This window comes from Argiope bruennichi, chromosome 9, assembly GCF_947563725.1.
Source record: "Argiope bruennichi chromosome 9, qqArgBrue1.1, whole genome shotgun sequence".
Taxonomy (NCBI): Eukaryota; Metazoa; Arthropoda; class Arachnida; order Araneae; family Araneidae; genus Argiope; species Argiope bruennichi.
The window spans coordinates 50,160,655-50,187,165 of NC_079159.1; the positions used below are offsets into that span (position 1 = coordinate 50,160,655).

Genomic DNA, 26,511 nt, shown 5'->3' on the forward strand with positions numbered 1-26,511 from the left:
GAGATTCAATTCTATGATTAATCCTTTAAAAGGCCTATTTTTTTCTAGTCCTGGTATATTAAAATATTTTTAAGATATTGGTTGAAGAAAAGTGATTCATTTAGCTTATTAGATAAATTTAATTTGATTTATTAATTACCTCAATTAGTTAATAACTAATTAATAAATCAAGACACATAATTTTGTGTGATATAAAAAACTGAAGTATCTAAATTTCTGCCTCATTGAAAAAATTTTCAAAATTTGTACTAAATTACATAGCTTTATTAAAAGATTGATGAATTTGGTAATAAGTATACTTCTCATGGTCCTAGAAAAGGTTAAATAATTGGAACTTTTTAAAGTTCATTATATTAAAAATTTTAACACTTAGGTATTTGATAAATGGAAAATTTAAGCAAAATTGTACTAATTTTGGATTTTATTTGGTTTTTCACTTTTTTTTTATTTCATAATAAAAGTATTTTTTATTCTTTTTCAATTTTTCTTTTTGCTATGACTTTTAAATCTGTTGTTGTATTTAAGTTTTTAACACAACAAAATCCAGATATTTAAATTATAATTATAATTTAGACGGAACCATTTATCAGATTATTATGCAGAAAAAACATAAAAGAATTTTCTTATCTTTATTTCTTTCACGCTAAGTAAAAAAAAAAAATTATTTTTATGCTATTAGAGATTGATATTTTACTCATATTTTAATTAATTTATTTAATAGGATTGTTAAATATGTTTTAATTTCTGATTTTAAATAAGAAAAGACAGAATACGTTCGATTTTTAAAAAAAATCTTTATTACTATTAGTAAAGTACTTTACTATTAGTGATTTTACTGATTATTATTTTAAGATGTATTAATTAATTAATTAAGAATTTTATATCATCTCTATTTAGTTAATTTTTCGGAAACATTAATATAAATTTCATCTTTCGATTAACGCCATTTAAACCATTACCACAGCATTAAAATACAAAAAAAAAAAAAAAAAATTAACGAGCTAAGAGAATGAAGCGTAGAGCACTTTTCCGCTTAAGTTAGCTATACGTCTAGATGTAAATATTTTCAGTTTAATGACTCTTGATATTATTTCATGCATCATAGAAAAGACTTAAATTTGTATATAAATCCTGGTCTCAAAGAGCGATCTTTTGGTAAATGTGTATTTTCCTAAATTAATTTTAAATGTGAAAGAGAATTTAATCTATCAGAAAATTATCGTCTGCTGAAGAATTGAAAAAGGTTTAATTTTTACTTATGAAATGCTATCGAGAAACATCTGAAGCGGTATCTGTATGTGTGTGTATGGAGTATGCGGACTCTTCTACATGTCATTCTCTTTCCAAACTCAAGCATGGTCTGTGGTCTTGGACACAGAATCATCAGTTCCAGAAGTAGCCTCTGGTCTCTCGTGGATGCAGAGCCAAGGCAATCTCTTCTGAAGCTCCAAACGATACCGGGGATGGCTGATGGCGTAGAAGAAAGGATCGAAGCAAGCAGAGGCCTTCAGAGTCATGGCTGGAATCATGGAGACCACGGGAGTGATTCTTCGCAAATTTGGGTGAGAGAAACCTGCTATGAAGGCCACCGAGATGTAAGGCACCCATGAGAACAGGAACATCAAGATGACGCAGAAGGCAGTCTTGGCAATTCGAATTTCAGCTGAAGACCCGCTGACAGCAGCATTGGATCGGATACTGTCCACGTTCATTTTTCTTGCCTAGAATTTAAAATTGCAATTCATATTCAATGAAGTAGAAAAAAAAACACTTTTAATTTATCTTTCCACTTTATTTAATAAATGTTTTTTACTTTCACGTGTAAGAAGTAAGATACAGTATTGTAATCGTATCGGACTCAAGATTTTGGCGAATTTCCAAGTTTCAGGCCTCCTTCAGTTCTAAAAACTCATTTTTTCGCTTTATGTCCGTTCGTCTGCCTGTTGTAAACATTATAACTTAAAAACGCTTAGAGCTAGACAGATCAAATTAGATGTATGGACTTTTGACCAAATTTGTAGATTTCTATCAAATTTCGAATGCAGTCCATTTAAAGGGAATATGCTTGTCTGACTGTTCGAGCACAACTGAATTCAATAGCTACAAAATGCAAAAATCTAGAGAAATAAAATTTGATACACAGGTTTGTGGTGAAAGTTTATAAGCCAGTTAACAACTGCGCTACCCGAGCAATTGCTTTTGTATCATAGTCATGTTACTGCGAATAGTCATGTATCATAGTCATAGTCACTGCGAACCACAAGGTCCCAGGTTCTATCCTCACTCATCACAATCCACCACATTTGGTGACCCGGACGTGATCATGATACAAAAGCAATTGCTCGGGTAGCGTAGTTGTTAACTGGTTTATAAGCTTTCACCACAGGCTTCGCTTGGAAGTAAACAAAATAACTTAAATCAATGAAATTAGGTGACTACCACTATGCCCGAGCATTCGCATAGTTATCCAAAGTTCACATTTTTTTTTTTTTTTTGCTCGGAAAGAGGGATAAGACATTTATTGAAGGGTATGTGAGAAACTTTTGAGTAGGTCACTCTCTCTAATATCTGTTGTATTTTTCACGCCTTTTATTCTTGCATTTCATTTGTCATCAATAATTTTAATGTCTGCTTTTGTATTTTCTTTTTTGTATATTACTTTTCCTCTTCTGTGGATTATATAACAACTGACGGTTTATTCCTTTACTGTTGACTGTATAATATTCTATTTAAGTGTTTGAGTGTGAGAGCTTAAGAATGCTGGGGATTATAGATTCCATTAGCTTTGTATAGCTGTTCTATTACAACTTGCCTGCAACGGAGTGAACTTTCACTCAAATAGTTGACGTAACAAATATTGAATAATTACATGTACGTTGAATTTGCGTTTATCTTGAAATAAGGAAGAAGTTAGCTTAAATTGAATTATTAAATGGTCTTAACCGAACCGTCAGTGATATAAACTAAAAAAATTGTTAATAACTATTTTTCAGCTGCAGTCAATTCAAGTATTGTAATAATTCATTCACTTATGGTTCTGAGTTAATAACAACATTTCTATTTAAGCTTGAACCACACTGCTAAAAATAAAAAACACTTTACTTACTACTTTTTGAATTAACATGTATGTTTACATGTTTTTTTTAAATTTAAAATTCAGCTTATTATTTAAATTCAGAGTTTTTAATTCGCTACCTTTCATTATTTAACATATTTATTTTTAAAAGGTAATAAAAGTTTCTGTTGAATGTTGCATTGCGAAAAATTATTAAAATTTTATTTGAATAAGTTGAAATTGTAAAAAAACGATAAAGAATATTAAATTGCATTCTTAAATTTAAAAATTAAAAGTTCTGAAAGTGTATTTGTGAAAATAAATTTAAAATTTGTACAATAAGTTTAAAGATTTTTTTATTTGTAAATCTTGTAATTACTTTCTATTCTAATAATTTTTTTTATCGCTGACATTTTACTCGTATTTTTATTAAAATAAATGAAAGCTTCAAAAGTAAATTAATTATCGATACATTATGGTAATTTCTGTTGAAAAACTGTTACCAATAGAACCATAATTTGCTTCAAAATCTCAAATATATATTACTTTTAATAAATTAATCAAATATCAAATAAATTATAATAATAGTATTATAACAAGAAAAATGATAGAAAAATTGGAAATATAGATTGTATGGCAAAAATCATAAATGTATTTCATATGCACAAATGTATACTTTTCTAGCCATAGAAAATAATGGCTGAAAACGACATTAACGATTCAATTTTTTAAAAAATTGAATCGTTAATGGAATAAAAACAAATATTTGAATTTCAAACAATACAAAAACCTTTTAACCGCCAAAAAAACCTGTTCACCTGTTCTTTGATTTGCATCTCATGATTTCTCACGGCGAGAAATATCCTGAAGTAGCAGTACAAGACAATACAAATGGGAATGAGCCATCCAAAGAACCAGGTCCCCACGATGTAGGATCTCCCATTGAAATCATGCATGAAGAAATCAGCTGCGCAGCTGGTCAGGAATCCTTCCGGCACATATCGACTCCAGATCTCGAAGGCGGGAAGCAAAGCGAAGGGAGAGATGTACACGTATATCAGGATGATCATTATTATTGCTTTGGTCATGGACATTCCGGCCTTACTGAATGGATGGACGATCACCCGGTATCTGTCGTAGGATATAATGGCATTGCAGAAAGCAGAACCCAGGCCGGAATACGCACCGACAACACCATAGATGATGCAACCTGAAATATAATTATTGCATAAAGATCTCGTTGATGGTAAAGCACTTACCACCAACGATATTTGAGCACTTACGTCTATTGAGAGGAAGAGAAAGCAGGTAAGAATAATCTCAAAATGTGGAAACTTATCTACTCACTGAATGCATAAAAAGCAATAACAGTGCATAACTTGTCGTCTAAAATTTGGATTTGTGCGGAATTTGCACCAATTTCTTCTGTATTGAGTGAATTTTTTAATAGTTAAAAATTTAGCAAGTTTAAATGATTGAATTTTGAATTTAAATAGAGAATATCATAACATTTTATCAATAATTTAAAAAATTGATGGTGTCACACCTATCTATGTTTCAAATAATTCCATAACAGTTGTATATTTATTAAAAGACCTTGTTAAGGTTCGAATTCTTTGCAAATTCTGAGAATAAAGTCGAATTTCGTTTAACAATTCTAATAAACATATAATCACGGTAAATGCGTTCGTTTATTGAGTAACAAAAAATTTGCACAAAATCTTACATCATCAGATCAATGACCTTGGCCTTAGTGACGAACTTGATGACCATTTGGCAACTTGGCGACGATTTTGGTGACAAAAACGGATGATATTAGAATGTTCAAACATTTTGACGATAGGACCAATTGGAGGCGAGTTATTTTTCGAGAAACTTCTCTGCTCTGCTCCAGAAGCTATAAAAAAGCCGCCTATCTAAACCGAAATCAGTCGTGTAGTGAGTCAGCGATAAACTGGATTAGTCCAGGGAAACGCAAATTTGAACAGAGTTCAAAGGATAAGTAGATTGAGAATTGATTCGTGAACAGTGTCTTGGAGTTAAGTGTTGAAGCAGCATCGGGATGTGTGTTTAGTAGCCAGTCGTATAGTAATAAGTTGACAGTTGAATACAGCTAAAGCGAGGAGACAGTGAAGAATAGCAGACCTTTGGAGAAACTTTAGTGATTAGCTACTTAGATTCCTTCCTCCTACTGAGTACTAACTGACTGCTTTATGTGCTGTGGTTGTTGTTTACTATTGATTTCTACTTGTGGGCTGCTGTTTGTTCTAAGTGTGCTGCTGTGTATTGCTTGTGTCTGTTTCGGCTGTGTTTTGTCGTTCTATGCATTCGTGTCTTCGTGTTAATAAACTTCGTTATTTGTTATTGAGGCCTGTTGGACTGTTACACCATACACCCATTAAAAGCAAACCCGCAGTTCGAATTTAACGGAATTAATTTGTCCGTAATATTTGGCATCAGAAGTGGGATTTTAGTGGAATTTAATTTTTCGTAACAATAATAAGAATTCTCTTTCAAATAAAATCAACGGTTCGCAAGAGTCTTTAATGCTTTGCAAAAATTAAAAGACGTTGTTACGCGGTTTGTTAATTTTATTGAACGATAGCTTGCTGATATGATGATTAATTTGCCTTGGATCACTAAATAAGAATTATTAAAAAAAATTCAAAATTCAGTTTCTTTATTCTAATTAATGTTTGTAATGAAAACGATATTGACTTTCTCAACCGAATTCGCTTTTCCTTTTTAATGAAAATTTAATCCGATATGTTAGAATTTCTTAAACTGTCGTTTCAGACCTTAAGTGGATAATGTAAAATAATTACACAGCTACTAAAATCTCACAGATTTTTTCCCCTTTGAAATTCTTTAATAGTTGTAATTTAAAAAAAAAAATGAGGAAAACCATCATGACTTTATTATTATATTTTAAACACTTTCTGAATAACTATTTTAAATTTTAATTCTTTTTTATTTCTCATTGATCAATGTCCAAATTTCTTACTTATTTTTCAATTTATAAAATAACAAATTTTTTAAATGATTTTTTTTATCTCAAGGGCATGACAATATCTTGTAAAAGCAGCTTTTTCTCCAAATATGCATTTTAGAAATGGTTCTTGATTAGAATGGTCCATAACTTTATTTTCTGATGTTATTGTCTTCATCAAGGTTCACGGAGCTGGAATTCTTTTCAAAATAATGTAATTTCTTTTGAGATATCGTCTCATCATAAAATGCAAATTCTGTAATTCATTATTGCTTTATATAAGAATATTTAGCAGATGAGCAGCAATGCGAAATAAAAGGCTCTTTGCACAATTTTGCTACCGAAACAATGAGTTACGAGATGATGGATCCAACGAAAACATAAAACTATAAAGTTTCAAAGACATTGACTCAAAAATAAATTCTGATTCTTTTAAAGTTTCATTAATAAAGGCGTCACCTGAAATGGCAAGATGATGAATTATTTTGGTTTACCAAAACAAACCCATGATTAAACAAAAGGATAAAAAATTTACAAATAATGGTGTTTCAAGTATATATCTTTCCATCAACGCAACGTCACAGCCACGTGACATAATCATTGTGATGATAAAAGATCCAAAATGGCTAAAGAATGCCCATCAAATATAAATATTTCTAAAAGAACTTTTGTTGAGCCATTTCCAGATCAGATTATTTGTTATTCATCGTGGAACGTTTCTTACATCATTGTGTAACATACCTACTATTATAAATCTCATTCTCCCGATTTAAAAATATAAATTTATTATTGTTCTTTTTCTAGCGGATGTATTCAATTTACTTTTTATGGCTTCAATGTTTTATATTAGTAATCAAAATGTAGTATTGTCCAAATATGGAACTCATGAATATTGTACATGTACGTGGATATTCCGTTAGACTCACGTGAATTAAAATGCGAAGTGAGAAAGAGTACTTCAAAATTCTTTTTAAAAAATTATTTGTTTTGTCTTATACGTTTCTCTCAACAGTTTTGCTTAGATTTTCAACTGAATTTTTTTTTTTTTTTTTTTTCGTTTTGCTTTAATTACTTTTTCCCAATTTTTCTATTTAAATGTTTATTTATTTTAGACCAATAATAAGTCCAATTTAAAACAAAACAAAACATTGTATTTATTTTGAAAAAAAATGAATGTGTCATAAAGAAAATAATGAATATCTTCTAGATAAAAGAATAAAATAATATCTATATTTTACCCTGAGTTAATGCATATAATTGAAAGTATTGAGGCTTGCTATATACCATATTGTGAAATCACTTCATTACCTCGATAAGTCTTTTTATTCATTTCAGATATTGAGTAATTCGTGCTATTGCAGTAAATTCTTTAAAAAAATATGAAATGTATACATTTATAAGTAAAATAATTACCTAAATTTCCAAATGCTGGTCCTAGATTGAAAGAGTTGTAAATAAAAACAGGTGTTTTCGCCATCATGAGCAAATCTGCCATAGCTAATGCTATCACAAACATGTTGGCTGGAGTTCGCAGGCTACGTGCCCTGAAAATTTAAAGGCAAGTATTAATTCCGTAGCAAGCTGTAAAATCAAAAATAGTTTTTAAAAAAATTTCAAAAATTAAATTATGCAACCAAAACTACTTTACGAAAAATATTTTCTTTTTTTCCAACAAGAAATAAATGTACTATGTGATTAAAATATCCGGACTTAAATGCATTTTTAAAAATTTACCTAGTTTAATTTCAAACATAGCAAAAAACATATTTAAGTTCATATTTTTATCATAAAGAATCTATCACGGGAGCATTTAGGGGACCGACCAGAAATTGATGAAAGGATTTTGATTCTAATTTTGAAATTATGAAATGAAAAATATGCTATATTTCGACTACTTGATTATAAAAATTATTCATTAAATATTCAATTTTTTACATATCAAATTGACTTCAATTTTTATTTAACATTTTTATATTGTTTTATCACTTATTTTTCAAGTTTAGTTTTGTTATAACTAATAAATTACAAACTTATATGGTCTCATTATAAACCTATCATTTGTGTTCCTTTGCTTCAAACTTGAGAATCAATTCCAAGGGTTTACATACTGATAAACCATATGGATTTACACTGTAAATATTACATATTGACATTACCATAGATATTATATATTGACACTACCACTGACTTACACTGTAAATTTTACATATTTACATTACCATATACATATTGACACTGAGATAGATATTACATATTGACTTACACTGTACATTTTACGTATTGATACTACCATAGACATTACATATTGACTTACATTATAAATTTTACATATTGTCATTACCATAGACATTACATATTGACACTACCATAGACACTACATATTGACATTACCATAGACATTACGTATCGATACTACCATAGATATTACATACTGACTTACACCATAAATATGTAAATGACCATTCCATTGCCAATGAGAGAGACACTCATCAACCCTATGTAAAGAATACCCAGCAGGTAATGCAGATAGGGTGCAGGAGCCCTGAACTGTTTCCAGTAGGGGCTAATGTAGACGTCCGGCGGTGCATTCCAGCCATTGTAGCGAGTCTCATAACACCAGTTTGGAGGGCCCTCGTCCAAGAAGCCCACCGGGTGATGAATCGATGCGTTCAACATCAGCCAACGAAACTGAAACAGAGATTTTAAAATTAAAAAACTTTATTACGACATCGGGTATCGCAAGAACAAAAATTTTCGAACAGAATTGTTTGAAATTTGATTTGTTGCACTGATTTGCAGACTAAATTGTTCCTTAAGATTTTGCTTAATGGTTGGTACCGGTAATGTTGAACGGATACCACGTTTTGTTTTGTCTAATACAATTTGGTACTGATACTCAACTATACCTGATACAGCCAGTGAATGATTTATTTCTCTCTAGAACAAAATAAGGTAGTCGAGTACTTGGTCGGTATCAGCTCTAGAACTTGCATCGAAACCGATAGCTGGTACTGATACGAGTTTGATTCCAATTGGGATGTCGAATTTTCAGGAAAGGTTTATTGATGGAATGTTGATGGTCTTGGTTTGCGTCAGAAATACTTTTATTCAAGGTAATGTAAGAAATAATATATACAGATAATTAATTAAATAGAAAACATGCAAATGGTTTCTTGGGGCAGGAACAGCGGACTAATGTTGGGTCGTACATCATCCTGCAGTAAAAGTACGATGTTGAGAAAATAATCTATATGTTACAATTGCGTTTGTGATTGATTCCTATGCTTAATACTTTTGGTCTGTGTCGGTTTTTGCATATCTGATACGAATTATGTGGTTAATTTGGTATCATTCAACCCTAGTACCCACGTCTTTCCAATATATTTTTATCTGTGCAGATGCCAGCACTAACTAATCTGTGGAAAATAATTACTTTAAAGATAGTTTCCCTCTCTTCTTTTTATGGCATTGGATGTGACTAATAGTTCTTTTAATAACAATAATGGAAATTAGTAGTATGAATAGTCAGAATTAATGAAAATACAAAATCCTTCTCACTGTGTCTTAAAAAAAGAACTACCCGTGTCTCCTTCATAATCTGTATTCAAAAAAAAAAAACCTTGACATTTCCTGTGGTTATAATCAGAAGAATAAAATTTTTAACATTGTTATTAGTATCACGATGATATTTTTTGGAATTATTCATTAAATTACTCTCGGCAATTTTCTTTTCCAAAAACGTAAAATTTTTATATCAAACAAATGATTTAGCAGTTTTTAAAAAAGCATATATCAACCAAAAGAAAATATCAATCGTTTTTTTTTTTGTATGAACAAAAATATTTTATATCAATTACTTCATCAAATATAAAATTTCTTCATGCAAATAACCACTAAAGCAGAAAGACTTCATACCATTTTTTTCAATATTTGATAAGCTATCACTTTATTTACAAAAAAAGACATTTTTACAAAAGAATGCATAGCAATGCTTATTATTTTATTTGCTTTCTGCTATTCTCCATTTTATGATTTTTTGAAAATTTGTGATTGTGAATTTTTAATATTTACAATCACAAATTTTCAGGACAATCTATACGGAATTAGGAATCCGTATGGGGATAGAAGAAATAATTTTATATATTTAGTCCATTTTAAAAAAGTGGTATTTTAAAACAATTATTTAAATAATTATTTATTGTTTAAGTACAATTTCGTAAATCTTCATAAAAAAGAAAGAGAAAGGAAAGCAAAAGCATAATGAAAAAAAAATTTCTTTTGAAGTTACATTTTTTTATGAAATGAATTACTGCTTTGTTAAAAATTTCTTTATGAAAAAAATTATCTACATCAAATTAAAAATTCAATCATTTTTTTAGTTATTAAATTACGCAAAATTTATTTTTAAATAAACAAGAAATATGTTATACAAAAATGCATCATTGCTTTGTCTGTTTCAGAGTGCAAGGCTCTACTAACTATATAGAACAGTATAGTATAATATTTAAACATTTTGACCCACTTTATAGAATCTATAGCCTTTTCCCACTATATACATTACAGAATCTATAGCCTCTATAAAGTGGGTTGCTATTTATATTCACTTCACCCTCTGCAAATTGATTTTTCCCTGTGACGAAAAGCACACTTTCTTTCTAAAGAGGCTTTATGAGCAAAAAAAGAGCAATTCAAATATTCGATATTATATTGATAGTATGTATTGTTATATACAAAAAAAAATATTTGTGTGAAGGAAAAACTTTTATTATTAAATAAGATTTAAAAAAAGACATTTCTATGTGTGACTTGATGGAGATTTGAAGTCCACATCCCGCTTTTTGCGAATTATGAAAAAATGCATGTCCCTTCAATATCTTGTCATGATCTACAAAAAAAATTAACTCGGAACCCGCAGTTTTGAAGCCCCCTTATATAGAACATTTTAAAAGAATATAAAATATTGTCATCTATGCTCACAATTATCTAGATCTGATAGTTTTAAAAACGTAAAAATTATCTTTTTAAATAAATATATCAAACATAAATGAAATTTCAGAAACCTTAAGAAAATTCCGACATTGAAATTTTAAGAAAGTATACGTATGAACTCAAATACTTTGTTTTTGAATTAAATATATAAAACGGAAAAAAGCCGGTCCAACCGCTTAAGCATATTTAGAAATGGTAAAAAAAACATAGTTGCTTCGGTTAAAAGAATAAGAATATAATCCGTGATATGAATCATTTGTCAGAAATAGGGAAGAATTACATTACAGAAATTCCCAAGGTCAAATTTAGTTACTGTTTTCAGAATAAGTTCAAGCTCTTTCAAATTCAGTTTTAACATCATTTTCCTTCATTGAATTTTCCAACATTGAAATTTTTAACATCTTACTTTGGCATCAAATGTAAGAAAAATTCTCCAGACAGAATCTTTCGACTCAGTTTTAGTCTCTAAAAAAAATCTCCTGTGACCTCAATGTTAATATATAGATGGCTAACACGCTTCCAGTAAAATTTTCTTTTTAAAGTAAAATTAAGAAACATGAACTAAAAATTGAAAACAATTTACCCTCTCATTTCTAAGAACGTTCGAATTCGGATACCTTAGAATGCTGGAATGTCCAAGTTTCTCCTTTAGAGATTAAAAAGGAAAAAATATATATCCTTACACCTCAAAAAAAGTTATGATAACAGTGCTCTTAAAGGATTGATATGCAAAAGAGAATCCTGATAAGTTCATAACTTCTAAGCAAATGTATGTACACCCAATTAGATTTCTCATAAAATCTTTGCCCCGAAACTCATCTGTGCGAGCGTCTCTAATTAACAAAGCACGCACCCTGGGTTCTCAATTCTATCATAATTTCTTTAAAGACATATTTAGAAGCTGTCAATATTGATAAAGAAAATTCGAACGACTTTTCCGAAACTTCGTAGCATGATAATGTTTTAGACTTCGCTATTTTATCTTTATAAATATATTTTTAAAAATTACTCTGAATTATATATTAGTGGTAATGTGCACATAAAAAAGTATTTAATATTATCGCAATATATATATATATATAGTAACTAAAATAGTTACTACGTTTAAAAGCATTTAAAAGTATTTTTTTAAATCTATTAAAATTAGAATAAACTTTGCCAAAATTAAATTAATTTCGTTGTAAATTACATCCTAAAATTTAAATTGGTATTAAAAAAAGCTTTTTTTTTTTTGTGAAATTGTGATAAATTAGACGCAAAAGAAGCATTTTTTAGAAGTATCATTTAGATGATTATGTAAATGAAATATCTTATTGCTATTATTTCAAGCAAATAAGTCACTGTCTAAAGCATCCAGAAGGGCATATCTCACGTCATATAAATGAAAACAGATTGCCTGAAAAGGAAAAAAGAACTGAATAAATAACAATGAAAAAAATGTAAAGTAAAGCCGCAAACAAAGCGGCTTTTTAAAGGCATGTTTCGAACTGATGAAGTCTGATTATGTTACAGACTTTAGGACGATTTCAAGAGCAGGCACCTATTGTAATAGGATTTAAGCGTAGATAAAGCTGTTTTCCTGAATAAAATGAAATAAAATAAGAGAAAAAAGACCCAACCGCTTATTTTTTTTTTTATCATTTTAACTTTCATGAGCATATTTTAATAATAAACCTTTCTCAGTGTATAAAAAATTTGTTACTAATAGGCATGAAAGAGTATGGCTCCAATACTAATTTTAAAAACTCAATAACTGAAACTCATCACAAAATATATAATAAAAATCTTTATATTTAATGTATTTTTGTATCGAATTTTAACAAATTTGTAAAACTTAATACCAAATATAAATTATAACATTACTTCTTTTATAGCAAGCAAATGTAGTTGATTTCTATTTGCTTCTTATGATAACATTGCCAATAACAATTTTCTCCAAGAAAAATAATTTGAAATTTATTATTTGTTTTTTGACTTAATATTTTATTTCCTTTTTTTTAATCGTTTGAAATTAAAGTATGAAACTTTCGTTGATTCATATCTTTTTTTCTATTGCGCTTTGAATGATAGTAGTTTTAGATGGTTTTGAAAAAAATATTTAATCACTGTAATTAAAATTAGAATATATACATGTATATATTAAGTTTGCATTTTTAGAATCATTCTGCCTAACACATTTCTGATTGTAAAATTCTTAATCGTGAATGTCATTAGATGCAAAACGGTTTTTATATTTTAATTATATTTACATATTATCGTTATAGGATATTATATGTTCTAGAGAATACTTAGTTATTCCATAAAATAATTGATTAAGCTTCTTAAAATATATGATAAATAAATTATTCCATTCTTTAATAAGTTATTCTGTTAACTAACAAGTTGCCGTTAAAATGTAAAAATAAATACTTCTATTGATTTATAGAATAAACAGAACTATTTGCGAATTTTAAACTTTAATGATAATATAAAACATCAAAATTTAATTGAAAGACTAATACGTATCTTAGGTAGCGTAGTGTAATAATTCTATAAATATTCTTATAATTCTTTTGTTGTAAAAGATACTTCTTCTTTATTCTTAGAATGAGCATAATTGGTATTGTGTGTACTAGTCGTCCTTGGCGATCATTTTGTTCACCCAAATTATTGGCTTTAAAGGTTGTTAAATACTTTATGGAATTCATTTAAAAATCATTTTACCTTGTTGAAAAAAATGAACTCAATTGAACCAGTTTTCTGCAAATTAAAAAGTGTTATATTTCGGAATAAAAGCGGAAGTTAAAACCCTACTATACAGTTAAAGATAAGCAAAAATACGCGATTCCTCGTTCTTGATGGTTGAATTCGAATTCCATCACAGCATTTAATTTGTTACATATAGTATGTGAAATGTAATTGATAATATTAAAATTACTGGATACATTTTACGGAAATGAAACTGATATCATTAAAAAGATTTTCTTTTCTTTTCTTTTTTTTTTTTACTTTTGTAATAATACAAAGACTAATTGTTTTTTAAGATGTGAAAATCAATTTCTGAAGGCGTTATTACTGTTATTACGCACTTAGCGACAATTACATCTGTTCTTGGATTCGCTTAAACTTTCTGTTTGCAACCTATTTTTCGATTTCTTTTATATCTTCTGTCCTCTCTCTGAATATATTATACATTTTGAGACACGGCGAACCTTTTCCAGAAAATTTCTAAAGATATTTTAAGTTAGAAATGAGCTACCAACTTGACGAGTTGACTTCAATGCATCTGTGAAAACATTCCATGAAATAGTCTGAAAATTCATATATGATGGTTTGTTTACATTTGACTGTTGCCATTCGACAATAAGTAATGAGAATGCTTTCTGTGCCGCATATGTTAGCGCTTTATATATATAGATTCTAAGAGATGTTATGTGTGCAATTGCACGAATTTTTTGCTGATTGATGGCGGATGTTTTTCGTGATAAACAATGTATTCGTTTTTTTTTTATCACCCAGCAGCATTTATAAACTCAAGGATAGGAGGTCGCTGTGAGTTTTATGATGTTATTAAAGGAGCTTGTGAAAAAATGAATAATTCATTTTAACGTATTAACGCCTCATAGTAGACGCTCACATGCACGCACACGGATATTGGCAATCCGTTGTGAAAGACGCCAATGAGGTTAAACGACATTGAGTTTTGAAGGTCAAAGGGTTTCTTAATGGAAGATGAATCTGAAAAATGTGCAAATCACCTTATTATTTCATTTCATCGTAACTCTAAATTCCATATTATTAAAGCACTTCTATTTATGTCGAAACAGTTATTTCTGTTCAAACAGTAAAATATTTTATCCCAAAAATAACAGCCATGCTGGTAATATCCAGCATTAATGGGTACTTATTAATTTTGAGTATGAAATAAATGGAAATTGAAACGGTATTAAGATGCTTGGTGTTTAACATATTTGAGACCAACGTCTTTGAAAAGAAACACGGAGAAAACGGTTACACCCATTTAGCATATTATTTCATGGGAATTTTAATTTAAAGAATAATTTATTTTATTTAAAGTGTTGCCCACGATGTACCAGAAAAATATTATATACATATTTATCTTGTTTGTAAATTGCAAAAATTTGGGGAAACTTTTCATGCATTTATTTGCTTATAAGTTATTGTAGCTATAAAACGTTTTTAATAGTCTTTTTATTTAAAAAACGGAATAAAAACCGATATTGACAACGTTTGATTCCATAACATATAAACATAGTCACTTTTGACTACATATGCCTTTTTTTATGAAACCTGGAGAACTAATCCTTCCAATTTTCTCGCATACTCTGTAATAAATGTACTTATTTATTATTAAGGAAACTTATTTATTATTATGTGTAACAAGTACATTTATTACAGAGTATGCCATCATCAAACAATAGTTATGTAAAGACCTTTTAGAATGTAATTTTTAGCGATTAATGGCTGGGATGAGATTAATACACAAAAACTAGCAAAACCGATTTAATTTTTTTAATGCTTTATATTCAATACAATTAATAAAAATCGTTCTTCAGTTATACAGGCAAATTTTTTTTAAGAGGAAATCTTCTAAAATTGTTTTGTCCTCGTTATAATTTCCGTTACCTTAGGATTATGTTGGAAAAACAATGTCAAAACAATCAAAATTGTCAGTTTATTAAAAAAATAAGGAGCACAGTTTATAATAATGATTTATAATAATAATAATGTTATAAAGTTAAATATCCTAATAAATGTTATATCCTAATACATGTTATATCCTAATACATGTTATATCTTAATACATAATAGAAAATCAACCGTTGGCCTTTGGTTGATTTGTAACGAAGTTTGATACAAATCACAATTAATTTCACTATATCCGAATCATACTTTTACTCATTACGTTTTTGAATTGCCGTGTAGAACACACAGGAAGAGAGAAATAATCCTTCGAACCACCGATATGCAACGAAACTGGATATAGAACTAAGATCTTTTTTATAAAGAACATATGCTAAGTTTTATCAACCAAAATTGTTATGTATTTCAGTTATAATGATCGCATGCAAGCGAATATATAAACAAATAGAGAATCTAGGCTCCAAAGGCGTAACAAGGAGTGAGAAAGGAGAGTATGCAGGCTCTTGGGAGGTGCCGAAAAGAAATTTTTTGTTTGTTTGTTTCAAATTTTTAAAACCAGAATTCGATAAATAAGACAGGGAGGTGGGGGATTCGTATTATGACCCTCTCCGAAATTTTTCCTTGCTTCGCCACTGCTAGGTTCTGACGGATTTGATCAAAAATTTATATATTAAGTGCTTGCATGTATTTTAATCAGCGACATCTGTTGGTAAACATACGAAATATATATATATAAGCGAAAATGGTTTTGAGTTTTGCCAATTTACTACTTTATTGTTATCATTTTTAAAGTTTTCCATTTAGTATTATTGAATTATTCAGTGTATAAAGACCCCAATCATGAAACGCTCCAAATTGAATTTTCGACATTCATTGCTTTTTTTGTTTTTTGATTGGAAGAAATCTGTTGCCGAAGCCTATCGGACACTTTTGGAAACTTATGGTGATGCTGTTCCGTCATATCCCAATTGTCGGTTTTGGTTTCAACGATTTAAGAGTGGTGATTTCGATGTCAATGACAAAAAAAAATGACCTGGACGACCAAAAAAATTCGTAAGCAAATCAATTGTAAGATTTATTGGACGAAAATGGGAAAAAATTGTAGAAAATGTTGGAAAATATTTTGATTAATATATATTGTACCAATTTTTCTCAATAAATAACTTTTTAAAATGAAAAAAAAATGATCAAAATACATGCAAGCACCTAATATATATACAATTTTAATGACAAGACCACATGACAAATGTCATTCATTCGACTTATTCCATTTTTATATAAATATCTTCACAAGCATACGGATGAGCAACAGAGAGAGAGAAAGACAGCGAGAGGCATATATAATTCCATTTTTGGGGGGGGGGGGCATGAGTGGCTTGAAATGAGAAAATCCATCAAAATCTCAATATTGAATATTTTTTCGATTGTCGATTGCAATACATTTTTTTATACTAATACATGTGCGGTGAAATAAAACATTTGAAGGCAGCTACCATAGTTACGACTGCCACTGTCCTGTGGGTAATATTTATAATATGTGACCTGATACACAATACCTAAATCTGCAAAAACTATGTCATACAAGCTAGATTTTAAATAAAATTTTATTTGCAATATAGTATTAGGCTGAAAATATACTTTTTTGAAACGATTTGATATTTAATTTAGTTCACAACACCAGGTTATGAATACTAAGATTTTTGAAATTATACAATGTAACTATCAAAAAAATTTTAACATGTGTACTGTCATCGAAATGTATGCAAATATTATTTACTTTTCTGTTTATTTTATCTGTTTTCACACATTTATAGAGAACTCACATTTAAAGAAAACACTTTATTAATTATTCTATTTATCCACATTCATATTCATAATCCTCCACCCAGTTTAATTATTAACTATATGTATTTGCATCCAAGTTCCTAAAACTAAAATTTTTTTAAAAAAATTCCGAAACTGTAGGAAGCAGAGAAATCTAAAATGGCACTTACATAAAGATAAATGAATATATGAAATTTTTAATTGAGTGTTATGATAAAAAAAAAAACTTGTATAACTTGTTGCGTTTTTTTATCTGGAAAATGTCAATCTTACAAAAAAAAAAGTAGTAACAAAACCGCAGAGAATCAGCAAAAGATAATTTTATATATTATTACAGAAGAATTTGGATATATAACACAGAGATAAAAATAATTTTACCAGATTTTATTGCTGACATCCGTATCTGATGTAAACGAAAAAGTTTTTAATTTAAGAGATATTATATTTTTAATTTACTTTCTCTAAACAGTTTTCAATTTTTGGTTAAAAAATATTTCACAACTTCAAAAACTGAAAAAAGCTGGAAAATAAAGAATTAATTAATGATAATTAAAAAAGAAATTCATTTATATTTGAAGTAATAAGTAAATTACCTATTACATGCATATCACAACAAACGATATTTATAACCTTTTGTAATGAAGAAAGGCTCATCGTTTTCGTAAAATTTATGTTACATTTTATGGAGTTATTAATTGTTCCATATTCCCATACTTTCTTAAAAACAACATAGTAAAAAAATTTCTTAATTTTTAAAACTTTCACCGGAAAATTATTTTTACATTCTTTGAGAACAGATAAATTCTGATGCAGATAATTTAACTATTTATTTATTTAGTTTTTATTTATTATTAGTACTAGTATTTATTTATTTATTAATTTTAATTCACGCTTACATGAATAAGAATGCTTGCATTGCTTAGTTTAATTATTAAAAATTACTCACATTGTTAAGCTCACGAGCAATATGTGACAAATTCTTGACCCTCTTAATTATTTATTGTACAAGAACACGAGACAAGATACTCTTATAACTTTTAAGTTGACAGAATTGCCTCTTAAAGAAATAATGTTTTTCCTTTAGCTGTCTAAAACTATTACGGTTTAAAAATCAATTTCCTTGAATAATTTTTTTCTCATACATTTTATGAAGGGCAAGCTTTCAGTAACAAATTGCTACATCTAAATTTTAAATCTCACGTAGAATTATTGAAATTTTAAATAATTGCAATCTTTTATAAATATCCTTTAAATTGCAGTTTTTTTAATATCCTCGATTTTATAGTTTTCGTCTTTCGTGAAGAAAGAGAAGGGAATTAATTTCTTTTAATAAATATTTCATCATAAAACTAATGTATTGAAAACTTAGCATCTTCACATTTTTATTTCATGTAAATATAGCAATTATTAAAACTAAATGAAAATTCTAGTAAATCTTATGATTTAAATGTTTACACTATAGAACTAATACATAAATCGTTTTGAATACAATGTAGTGTTGAATTACAAAATTCGTAAGCCTGTAACGAAATTATAACTAATTTAAAATCAATTGAACACTGTTTAAATATTTCTGATATCCTTTAGGATTATATATGAGTTCAAGTAACTATAAGTATGAAAAATATTCAAGATGTTAGAAAGTTAAAAAATTCTTAATTCAAAAAGTTTATAATTCGAAGGAAAAAAGATTTACTAAGCTTTTAACTAAAGTAAATTAAAAAAATTAGAACACAAGATGTTCCGAAAAGATCGCATTAATTGTGCAGCACAAAAATATACATTTGAATCTCTGGACCTTATAAAAAATTTTTTTTATAAAAATCAAATTTTTCTGTACAATTAAGTACCGAAAAACAACATCATGAACTATGTTTCCATGGAATCTTTCTGCCAAATAAGCAATACTTTCTTCGATATTTTTATAGAGAATCATAAATGGCTTGGAAGAAAAAAAAAGAACAGACTAGAAATATTTTCTTAATCGTTAATATTAGAAAACTGACGATTAGAAGTAAAATGATGCCTTGAACTGAAATAATTTTGATCCAGTGATAGATTCAGGCCTTCTGCAACTCACGATAGTGCACATTATGAGGCTCTTCTTTTTCTGAATATTCCATTCTGAATATTCCATTAAATGCATACAATACATTTTTAGAGACAAACACCACAAACTTTTTCATGAACTGTCTTGGTTTTGCAACTTCTACGATTATTTGGCCAATACTGTTGGCTAACCACTGTTTGTGATTATCTGGGTTTCAACAGTTTCTCCTTTCATCAAATGTTATTATTCTATGAAAAACGAAAATTTTCAAGAAAAGTTGCAGATCTCCACATAATGACTCGCTTTCTATGAGATTAGAAGCCCTAGATTTCTCATACGTTTTCATATTTCATATTATGTTTAAATTTTAGTTTCCTCGATGTACTTACTCCATTTTTTTTTTTTTTTTTTTTTTTTGCAAGCTTTTAGGTATTAGTAATTGGTTTCTCTTTTTTTCCATTTGATTACCTAAAGTTCGTAGCTATTTATTTTGGAATTTATTTCAAGTGTTACTCCCCTTCTTTAAGGCATTTCAAGCAGTTTTGATCTATTTGGTGACTACTCATGTCATTTAATACAAGTGCGAGAATTTTTTAAGAAGCATCAAGAGCATCGTAATTTAATTTAAAGTAATCTCCCAAAATGGATAAATTCCTATCGTAAAAATAACAAAAATAAATCTGTTTAAGTGCAGATTATAGAAGAACTTACAACTTTTTACATAACATTTTGAATTTAACAGTTGATGTAAGCAACAGTCAGATATAAGCTTTGACATACAAACATTCAAAAAATTAAAAATACTTTTGTTGCACACTAATGCAAAGAAACTGTCGTAGAATCACGCTTCTACAGCTAATTATTTTTGAAAATTTTTTTTAAAAAAGTATAGAACCATATTCAGAAAGTAGGCTTTATTGAAATCATATTAAACTACAAAAAAGCCATGATTTTTTTTTGTCCTTTTCCTCGTATAATTTATTTTCTGGGTGTCGGAAGTGATGTCCTATTTCCTTACATATTTTTCTTGAAAATTGTTCGTCGTAGAAGTACGAAACAATTTTTATATACTCCTCGAGAAAATTTTCTATCTCTATATAATGTGTGCGGTTTTAACGGAAAGTCTTAAATAAAATGTCAGTTCCTCTTCATTGAAGTGTCTATAATTTATTTTAAAAATCAATAACTTTTCAATAAAATGTGCTAGACTGTGGACTGAACTTGAGTATCCTTTTCTGATTTTCTTGCGCTTATTCTATCTAAGTCCATATCTAAGTATGTGGTGAATAGCATATAAGCCAGTTAACAACTACGCTACAAGTGCATAGGCTTTTGCATCTTGGTCATGCTACTGGACTGCGAACCACAAGGTCCCAGGTTCTATCCTCGCACGTCCCAATCCACTAAATTGGTGACCTCAGACGATGAACCTTCAACCTTCGTAACAGATGTTGTGGCTCCATCTATCCGCAACCAAAGTCGTCAGACTCACTTGACGCAGCAACCACTCACCCACACACACTCGCCATAACGCTTGGCACTACTCAAATGGGTATAGGCGCATTAGAAAACAACAGCTAATACATCACCACTCAACAGCCATATCGTTCGTCTCAAGCCAGTTAACAACTACGCTACAAGAGTATATACTTTTGTATCCTGACCATGTTACTGGATTGCGAACCACAAGGTCCCAGGTTCTATCCTCGCACGTCCCAATCCCCTAAAAGTATATCCATATCTATCTAGTTCATTTTAATTGTTTCTAAAAGGCACTATTTGTAGTATTGGAAGGAACTATAGATCGCTCAATGGATGATGTTTCATAATTCTAATACCACGTCTTGCGGCTCAAAATGTTAATGCAATAAAAAATTCCAAACATTTTTTCCTGTAATAAACAAACATTTATTACTCTTATGCCATGAAATCATATATTATCTATAAATGATTCCTGCCTATATATTATTATCAAAGGATGCTTGCGTTCTGATTAAAGCAATGTTAGTCAAAGAGATTTAAGAACCCAATTGACAAAGATATTTCTTGATAAAACAGTAACACTTTTTAGTCATTTCCGAAGCTGTTCAAACACTGAATCCATTGATTCAGCAGTTCATAACTTTTATTGCTGAAACACACGTAAAAGTGTACTTGAAATTAGGGTCTGCAACAGTGGTGTCATTGATGACATATCTGATATGACGCAAAGAATCGCGACTATGTATTTGAAGAAATTATGGTTGCATCAAATATTTAATAAAATGTTTACAGTAATGATGAGTAGGAGATCCAAACTAGGATAAAAAAGTTTCCTCCCGGTAAGCAACGTAGCATAAATCTTTTATGTCTTGGAGGAAAGTGCAATGCTTAACCAGACAGCGTTGTTTCAATATGCCTTTTATGTCTTATTTGAACAGTCTCCAACTCATTTTTATCGTAATTTAATTAGAAGGTAACGTTAAGCAAAAAGATGAAAAGATTCCTAAATAAAGGGGTTTCACCATAGTTATCACGAGCAAAAGTTAATAGTTATATAATAATTTGTAAAATAGAAAAATATGTCTTAAAGCTAATATGTTATTGTTCTCTGCATTAGTGAGAATAAATAAAGACGAGAGAAATAAGATGCTTGGTTTGCAAATCCTAAGTTTTATTTATAAAAAAATTCCCCTCGGAAAATTGGAAGAAAAGGGTAGATTCCTTTGCATCTGAATTATTATTTGACAATATAAATTGTTGATGTTAGGAGCAGTAAAAATTAGGCATGAAAATCAGTTTTCAGCCCCTAACTTCTAATATATTGCAGTTATTGAAAATCTTTTAATACAAAACTTGTTCGTCTTAATGAGGCACTAATTCGGCAAATTTAATTTATTATTTTACCTTCAATATTAAAAAAAGTTATAGCGAAAGAAAAATTTCCACCCCCCTCCCCTACAATTTCTATATTCTTTCTACAATTTTTCCCTCTACAATATATATATATATATATATATATATATATATATATATACAAAAGTATTAAAATCAAGTTAATAGGAAAATCAAATAAACCAAATAAAAAAGAATCCGGCCTGAAGACTTTTTCAAGGGTCACCCTAGGGCAGGGATTCAAAGAAAGGGACTTTTTCTGTGAGGAAATCCAGACAAAGGTCTAATAATGATTCCTCGTCTTCAGGCCGGATTCTTTTTTATTTGGTTTATTTGATTTTCCTATTAACTTGATTTTAATACTTTTGTATTAATTCATCTGTGTTTTAGAAGTAGCAGCAGTTCCGCTCTCTAAATATTATGAAGTTTCTTTCCTTTTCCGGTTTTAGTTTGAATAGGTAATAATTTTTAATTGCGATTTCGAAACTGTTTTGTTTCCGTTTTCATTTTAGTTTCGTTTTCAAACTATTCTTACTTTAGATTGGTTATATATATATATATATATATATATATATATATATATATATATATATATATATATATATAATTATTTAAACCTTTGAACGAAGGGTGGTTTTAGGTTCTAGGGACAATGATCGGTAAAGAAATGAAAAATTTTCCCCAAGTCTTATTATGAAAACCACTGCAATAATCTCCCTATAGGAATCTACATAAAAGAAGAATGGATAGCAAAAACATATATTTAAATATAGAAGTTAAGAGATTTCTAAAAAAATCTAATAACTTCTGTATTTAAATATATGTTTCAATTTATTAAATTTCGTTCATTTTGCCCATTAAAAAAGGCTTAAGAAATAGTTTCTTTTTTGGAATTTTAAAAGCTAAATTTTAAAAATTATTTCATTTCATTTTTATTTTGAATAAAATAAATTATTCCTCTGAATTTTTATCTGTATTTTATTGTTAGTCAAACCGTATATCTAATTTGCAGACAATACAAAACTCACTCTATTAAAAAAAGTACATAATTTGTATCTTTCAAATAAATCTCTAGAAAAGTTTTTTCAATACTTACAAAGTTAAATATTGTATTCATATTCAATTTCCAACCTCACAGATAATGAGCTTTTAATTTCGCTATCTTAGAGCTTTAAGATTTTCCAAAAAGATAGGTTATCGTCATCCAAATTGATCTTGAGTTTTTTAATAGAAGTCCATTTTTTGGGGGGGGAGGGGGGAGGGGAGAGGTCAAATTTCAATGGTCTTAATTCTTTATTGATAGATTTTGCTTTTGAAACTAAATCGCGTTTAACACTGTTTCGTGAGTCAATCTTTACGTACTTTTATTAATTTGATTTGTTTCTTATCCGTAAAAACGGAACTATGCAATCGATTTTAACCTCATTTTTTTTGTATTATAGTTTCAAAAGTTTTGCGTTTGCTTTTTCTCGATGAATATATCCGATTTAATGTTCTAAAAACTTATTAATAAATTAATTGATTAATTTGATTAAATTCTGATTCCATTTTAATGGATTCAAATAGCAGTAAATTAACAGAAAAAAAATTGATTCCAAGTTTTCTTAATATTTATAAATTATGGATTTATAAGTTAACGATAATTCAAATAAAATATTGTACTTTTTAGTTTATTTTATTATTTAAGTATTTTTTATTAATTTTTTACCTCCTCAATCCAATTTTTTTTATTTGTTTAGTATAAAGGGCACACTCATATCATATTTGACACTGACGAAATCTAACTTTGGTACCAAACATTTCTAAAGGACAAAACAATCTTCTTGAAATGCCATTAAAATAATGAAGAAAAACCTAAAACATGACATGGTTAGTAAAATATCTGAAATCGAACACTTTGAGTTTTCGATTGCCGGAATATAGAGAAATTAAAAAGAATACTAATGAAGAACTTAAAGAACTTAATGAAGATTAATCATTATTTTTAGTTAATTCTATTAAAACATAATGGACATAATGCAAGAATGCTTGTCCGAATTCCGGAAAATCTGAACCACAAATAAAATGTATAATCGCTGTAGATTTTCAACATTGATGAGCAAAACAAATTAATGAACTAGAAGTGAACATACCATATTCAATTAACTGGAAAAGACAGAGAGTTGCGGATCTGTTCGAAGAAAACTTGGAAAAGAAACCCAGAAGAATCATCCAATATACATCAATTAAACTTTAAAAAAAGTTTGTAGAAGTTTTTGAAACGTATCAAAGTTTTACCTTTTCAGTAAACTAAAGGATCAATGAAATAAAGTTCCAAAACAAAATAAATTATAAGGGAATCATAGACCTTTCGGGCACAAATAAATCGTATCTAACATTTCGTTCAGAATAAATTTTGCACAAAACAAAATTTCTTTTTAATAAATATCAGTTGAATAAATTTTTGCTTTAATATACTTAACTCCAAATTCGATTTTGTGATTGGACTATTTCTGAAAACATTGCAGAAAATATTCCAATACAGCATAATTTGCTTCCAAATCAATTATTGAATGATATGCAAAATGCTAACAATATTCAGATCGGAATTTGCTCGGTTTTCCACAGTAAATTATACAATTTACTATAAATTAATATTCATTGCTTGATTAAATGTAGATTAATAGTTTAATGATTTTATGGGATAATTTGTTAGCCAGAGAAAATGAAACTCGATCAGATCTAGACCCCCCCCTCTCGAATTTTCACTCCACACTAACAGGTGGACATTTAGCACCGATGAATTAAGCGTGTTTTGTTTTTGTTTTTTAAATATATTTTTAATCAGTAAAATATTTATTGGTGATGAATAAAATCACTAAAAGTGAATTAATTTAATCATTAAAATTAATTTTTAATGAATATTTAAATTTTTTCATTCCTGTGATATTTATTGTGGGTTAATTTACTAATCGCTTTGTCTTCAGCTCTTCAAGATTTTCCGATCTTGTTTTAATCATCTGATTTCTAATAAAAAAGTATTTTTTTAATATTAAGTGCGTTGTGTTTTTTGCAAAAAGCATTTTTTGCATCTATATAATTTTTTTTAAGTTTTTAGTTTTTAATAGCTTTCCTAATTCAATTTTTGAATTATTATTTTTAATCAAGTTTTTATCTAGCAATTGCTTTAAAGAATATAGATTTTTTTAACTTATTTTTTAAAGAAAGATCACAACGGTTATTCTAATTCTTTCTTTCAAGCTCAATGTGTCTGTGTGTGTGTTGGTGCTCTACAGGCCAGGCCATTTGACCTACAGCTACCAAATTTGGTACATGTATACCTTAGAGGTCAGGAATGCGCACCTGGGGTCCCTTTTTTTGAATTTTCAATTATAATTTTAATTATTAATTAAAAATTAACTTTACCGCCAAAAAATCTTCCATTTTCCGCACCGCCAAATGAGTGAGGTTTCAGGTTGTTTTTTTTTACCCAACAGTAATGAGGCTAGGGTTAACATCTTTCGGCCGATTATTTCAAACGATTCAGTTTATTTTCTTAATGTTTTATGCATTTAAAATTAAACATTGTTAATTAATCGATCTTTCAGATTCATTCTGAAGTACTTTTGAATTAAAATAACATAGAATAAAGGAAATTAAAAATGTATAATCTGCATAGCGTTACCACAAGAGGCGTAGAAAAATTCACGCATTTGCGCTACCGTAACTGGCGTTGAAAATTCACGCATGCGCATTGTGTTCTGATTGTTGACAATATTATCAATGGATGATTCTTGATTTAAATTATTTTTAGGTTAGTTGCATGCTTTTGTAATTAAATTGCATTTATGTTAGTTATATATTTTTTGTATATGCTTATAGTTTTAAGTACATCGTTTTTTAAGTAGTTTTTTTTAACCTGTTTTCAACCGATTATTTTAAACGATTCGTTTTATTTTCTTAGTGTTTGATTTAAAATCAAACATTGTTAATGAATCGATCTGTTCATGATGAATCTGAGAAAATTTTGCTGACAAATTCTTGAGATATTACATAAATTAAGAAAGATATTCTTTAGTGCCTATAAAGTTTAAAAGCTCAGTGACT

General features: G+C 28.7%; 1 protein-coding gene across 4 annotated transcripts in view; it reads right to left on the reverse strand.

The window, feature by feature from the left end:
• Window positions 1-841: 841 nt before the first annotated feature.
• The window catches only part of LOC129984250 (opsin, ultraviolet-sensitive-like), a 44,915-nt gene continuing 19,245 nt past the window's right edge, over window positions 842-26,511 (reverse strand). For 3 of the 4 annotated variants that reach the window (XM_056094090.1, XM_056094087.1, XM_056094089.1), the window contains exons 2-5: window positions 8,485-8,732; window positions 7,458-7,588; window positions 3,874-4,265; window positions 842-1,721 (exon numbers count right to left, since the gene is read on the reverse strand). In XM_056094090.1, the coding sequence (XP_055950065.1) occupies window positions 1,350-1,721; window positions 3,874-4,265; window positions 7,458-7,588; window positions 8,485-8,720 (1,131 nt within the window). In that variant the 5' untranslated portion in view covers window positions 8,721-8,732 and the 3' untranslated portion in view covers window positions 842-1,349. Of the gene's footprint in view, window positions 1,722-3,873; window positions 4,266-7,457; window positions 7,589-8,484; window positions 8,733-14,275; window positions 14,360-26,511 lie in introns of those variants that run through there. The other variant, XM_056094086.1, reaches the window with a different exon arrangement.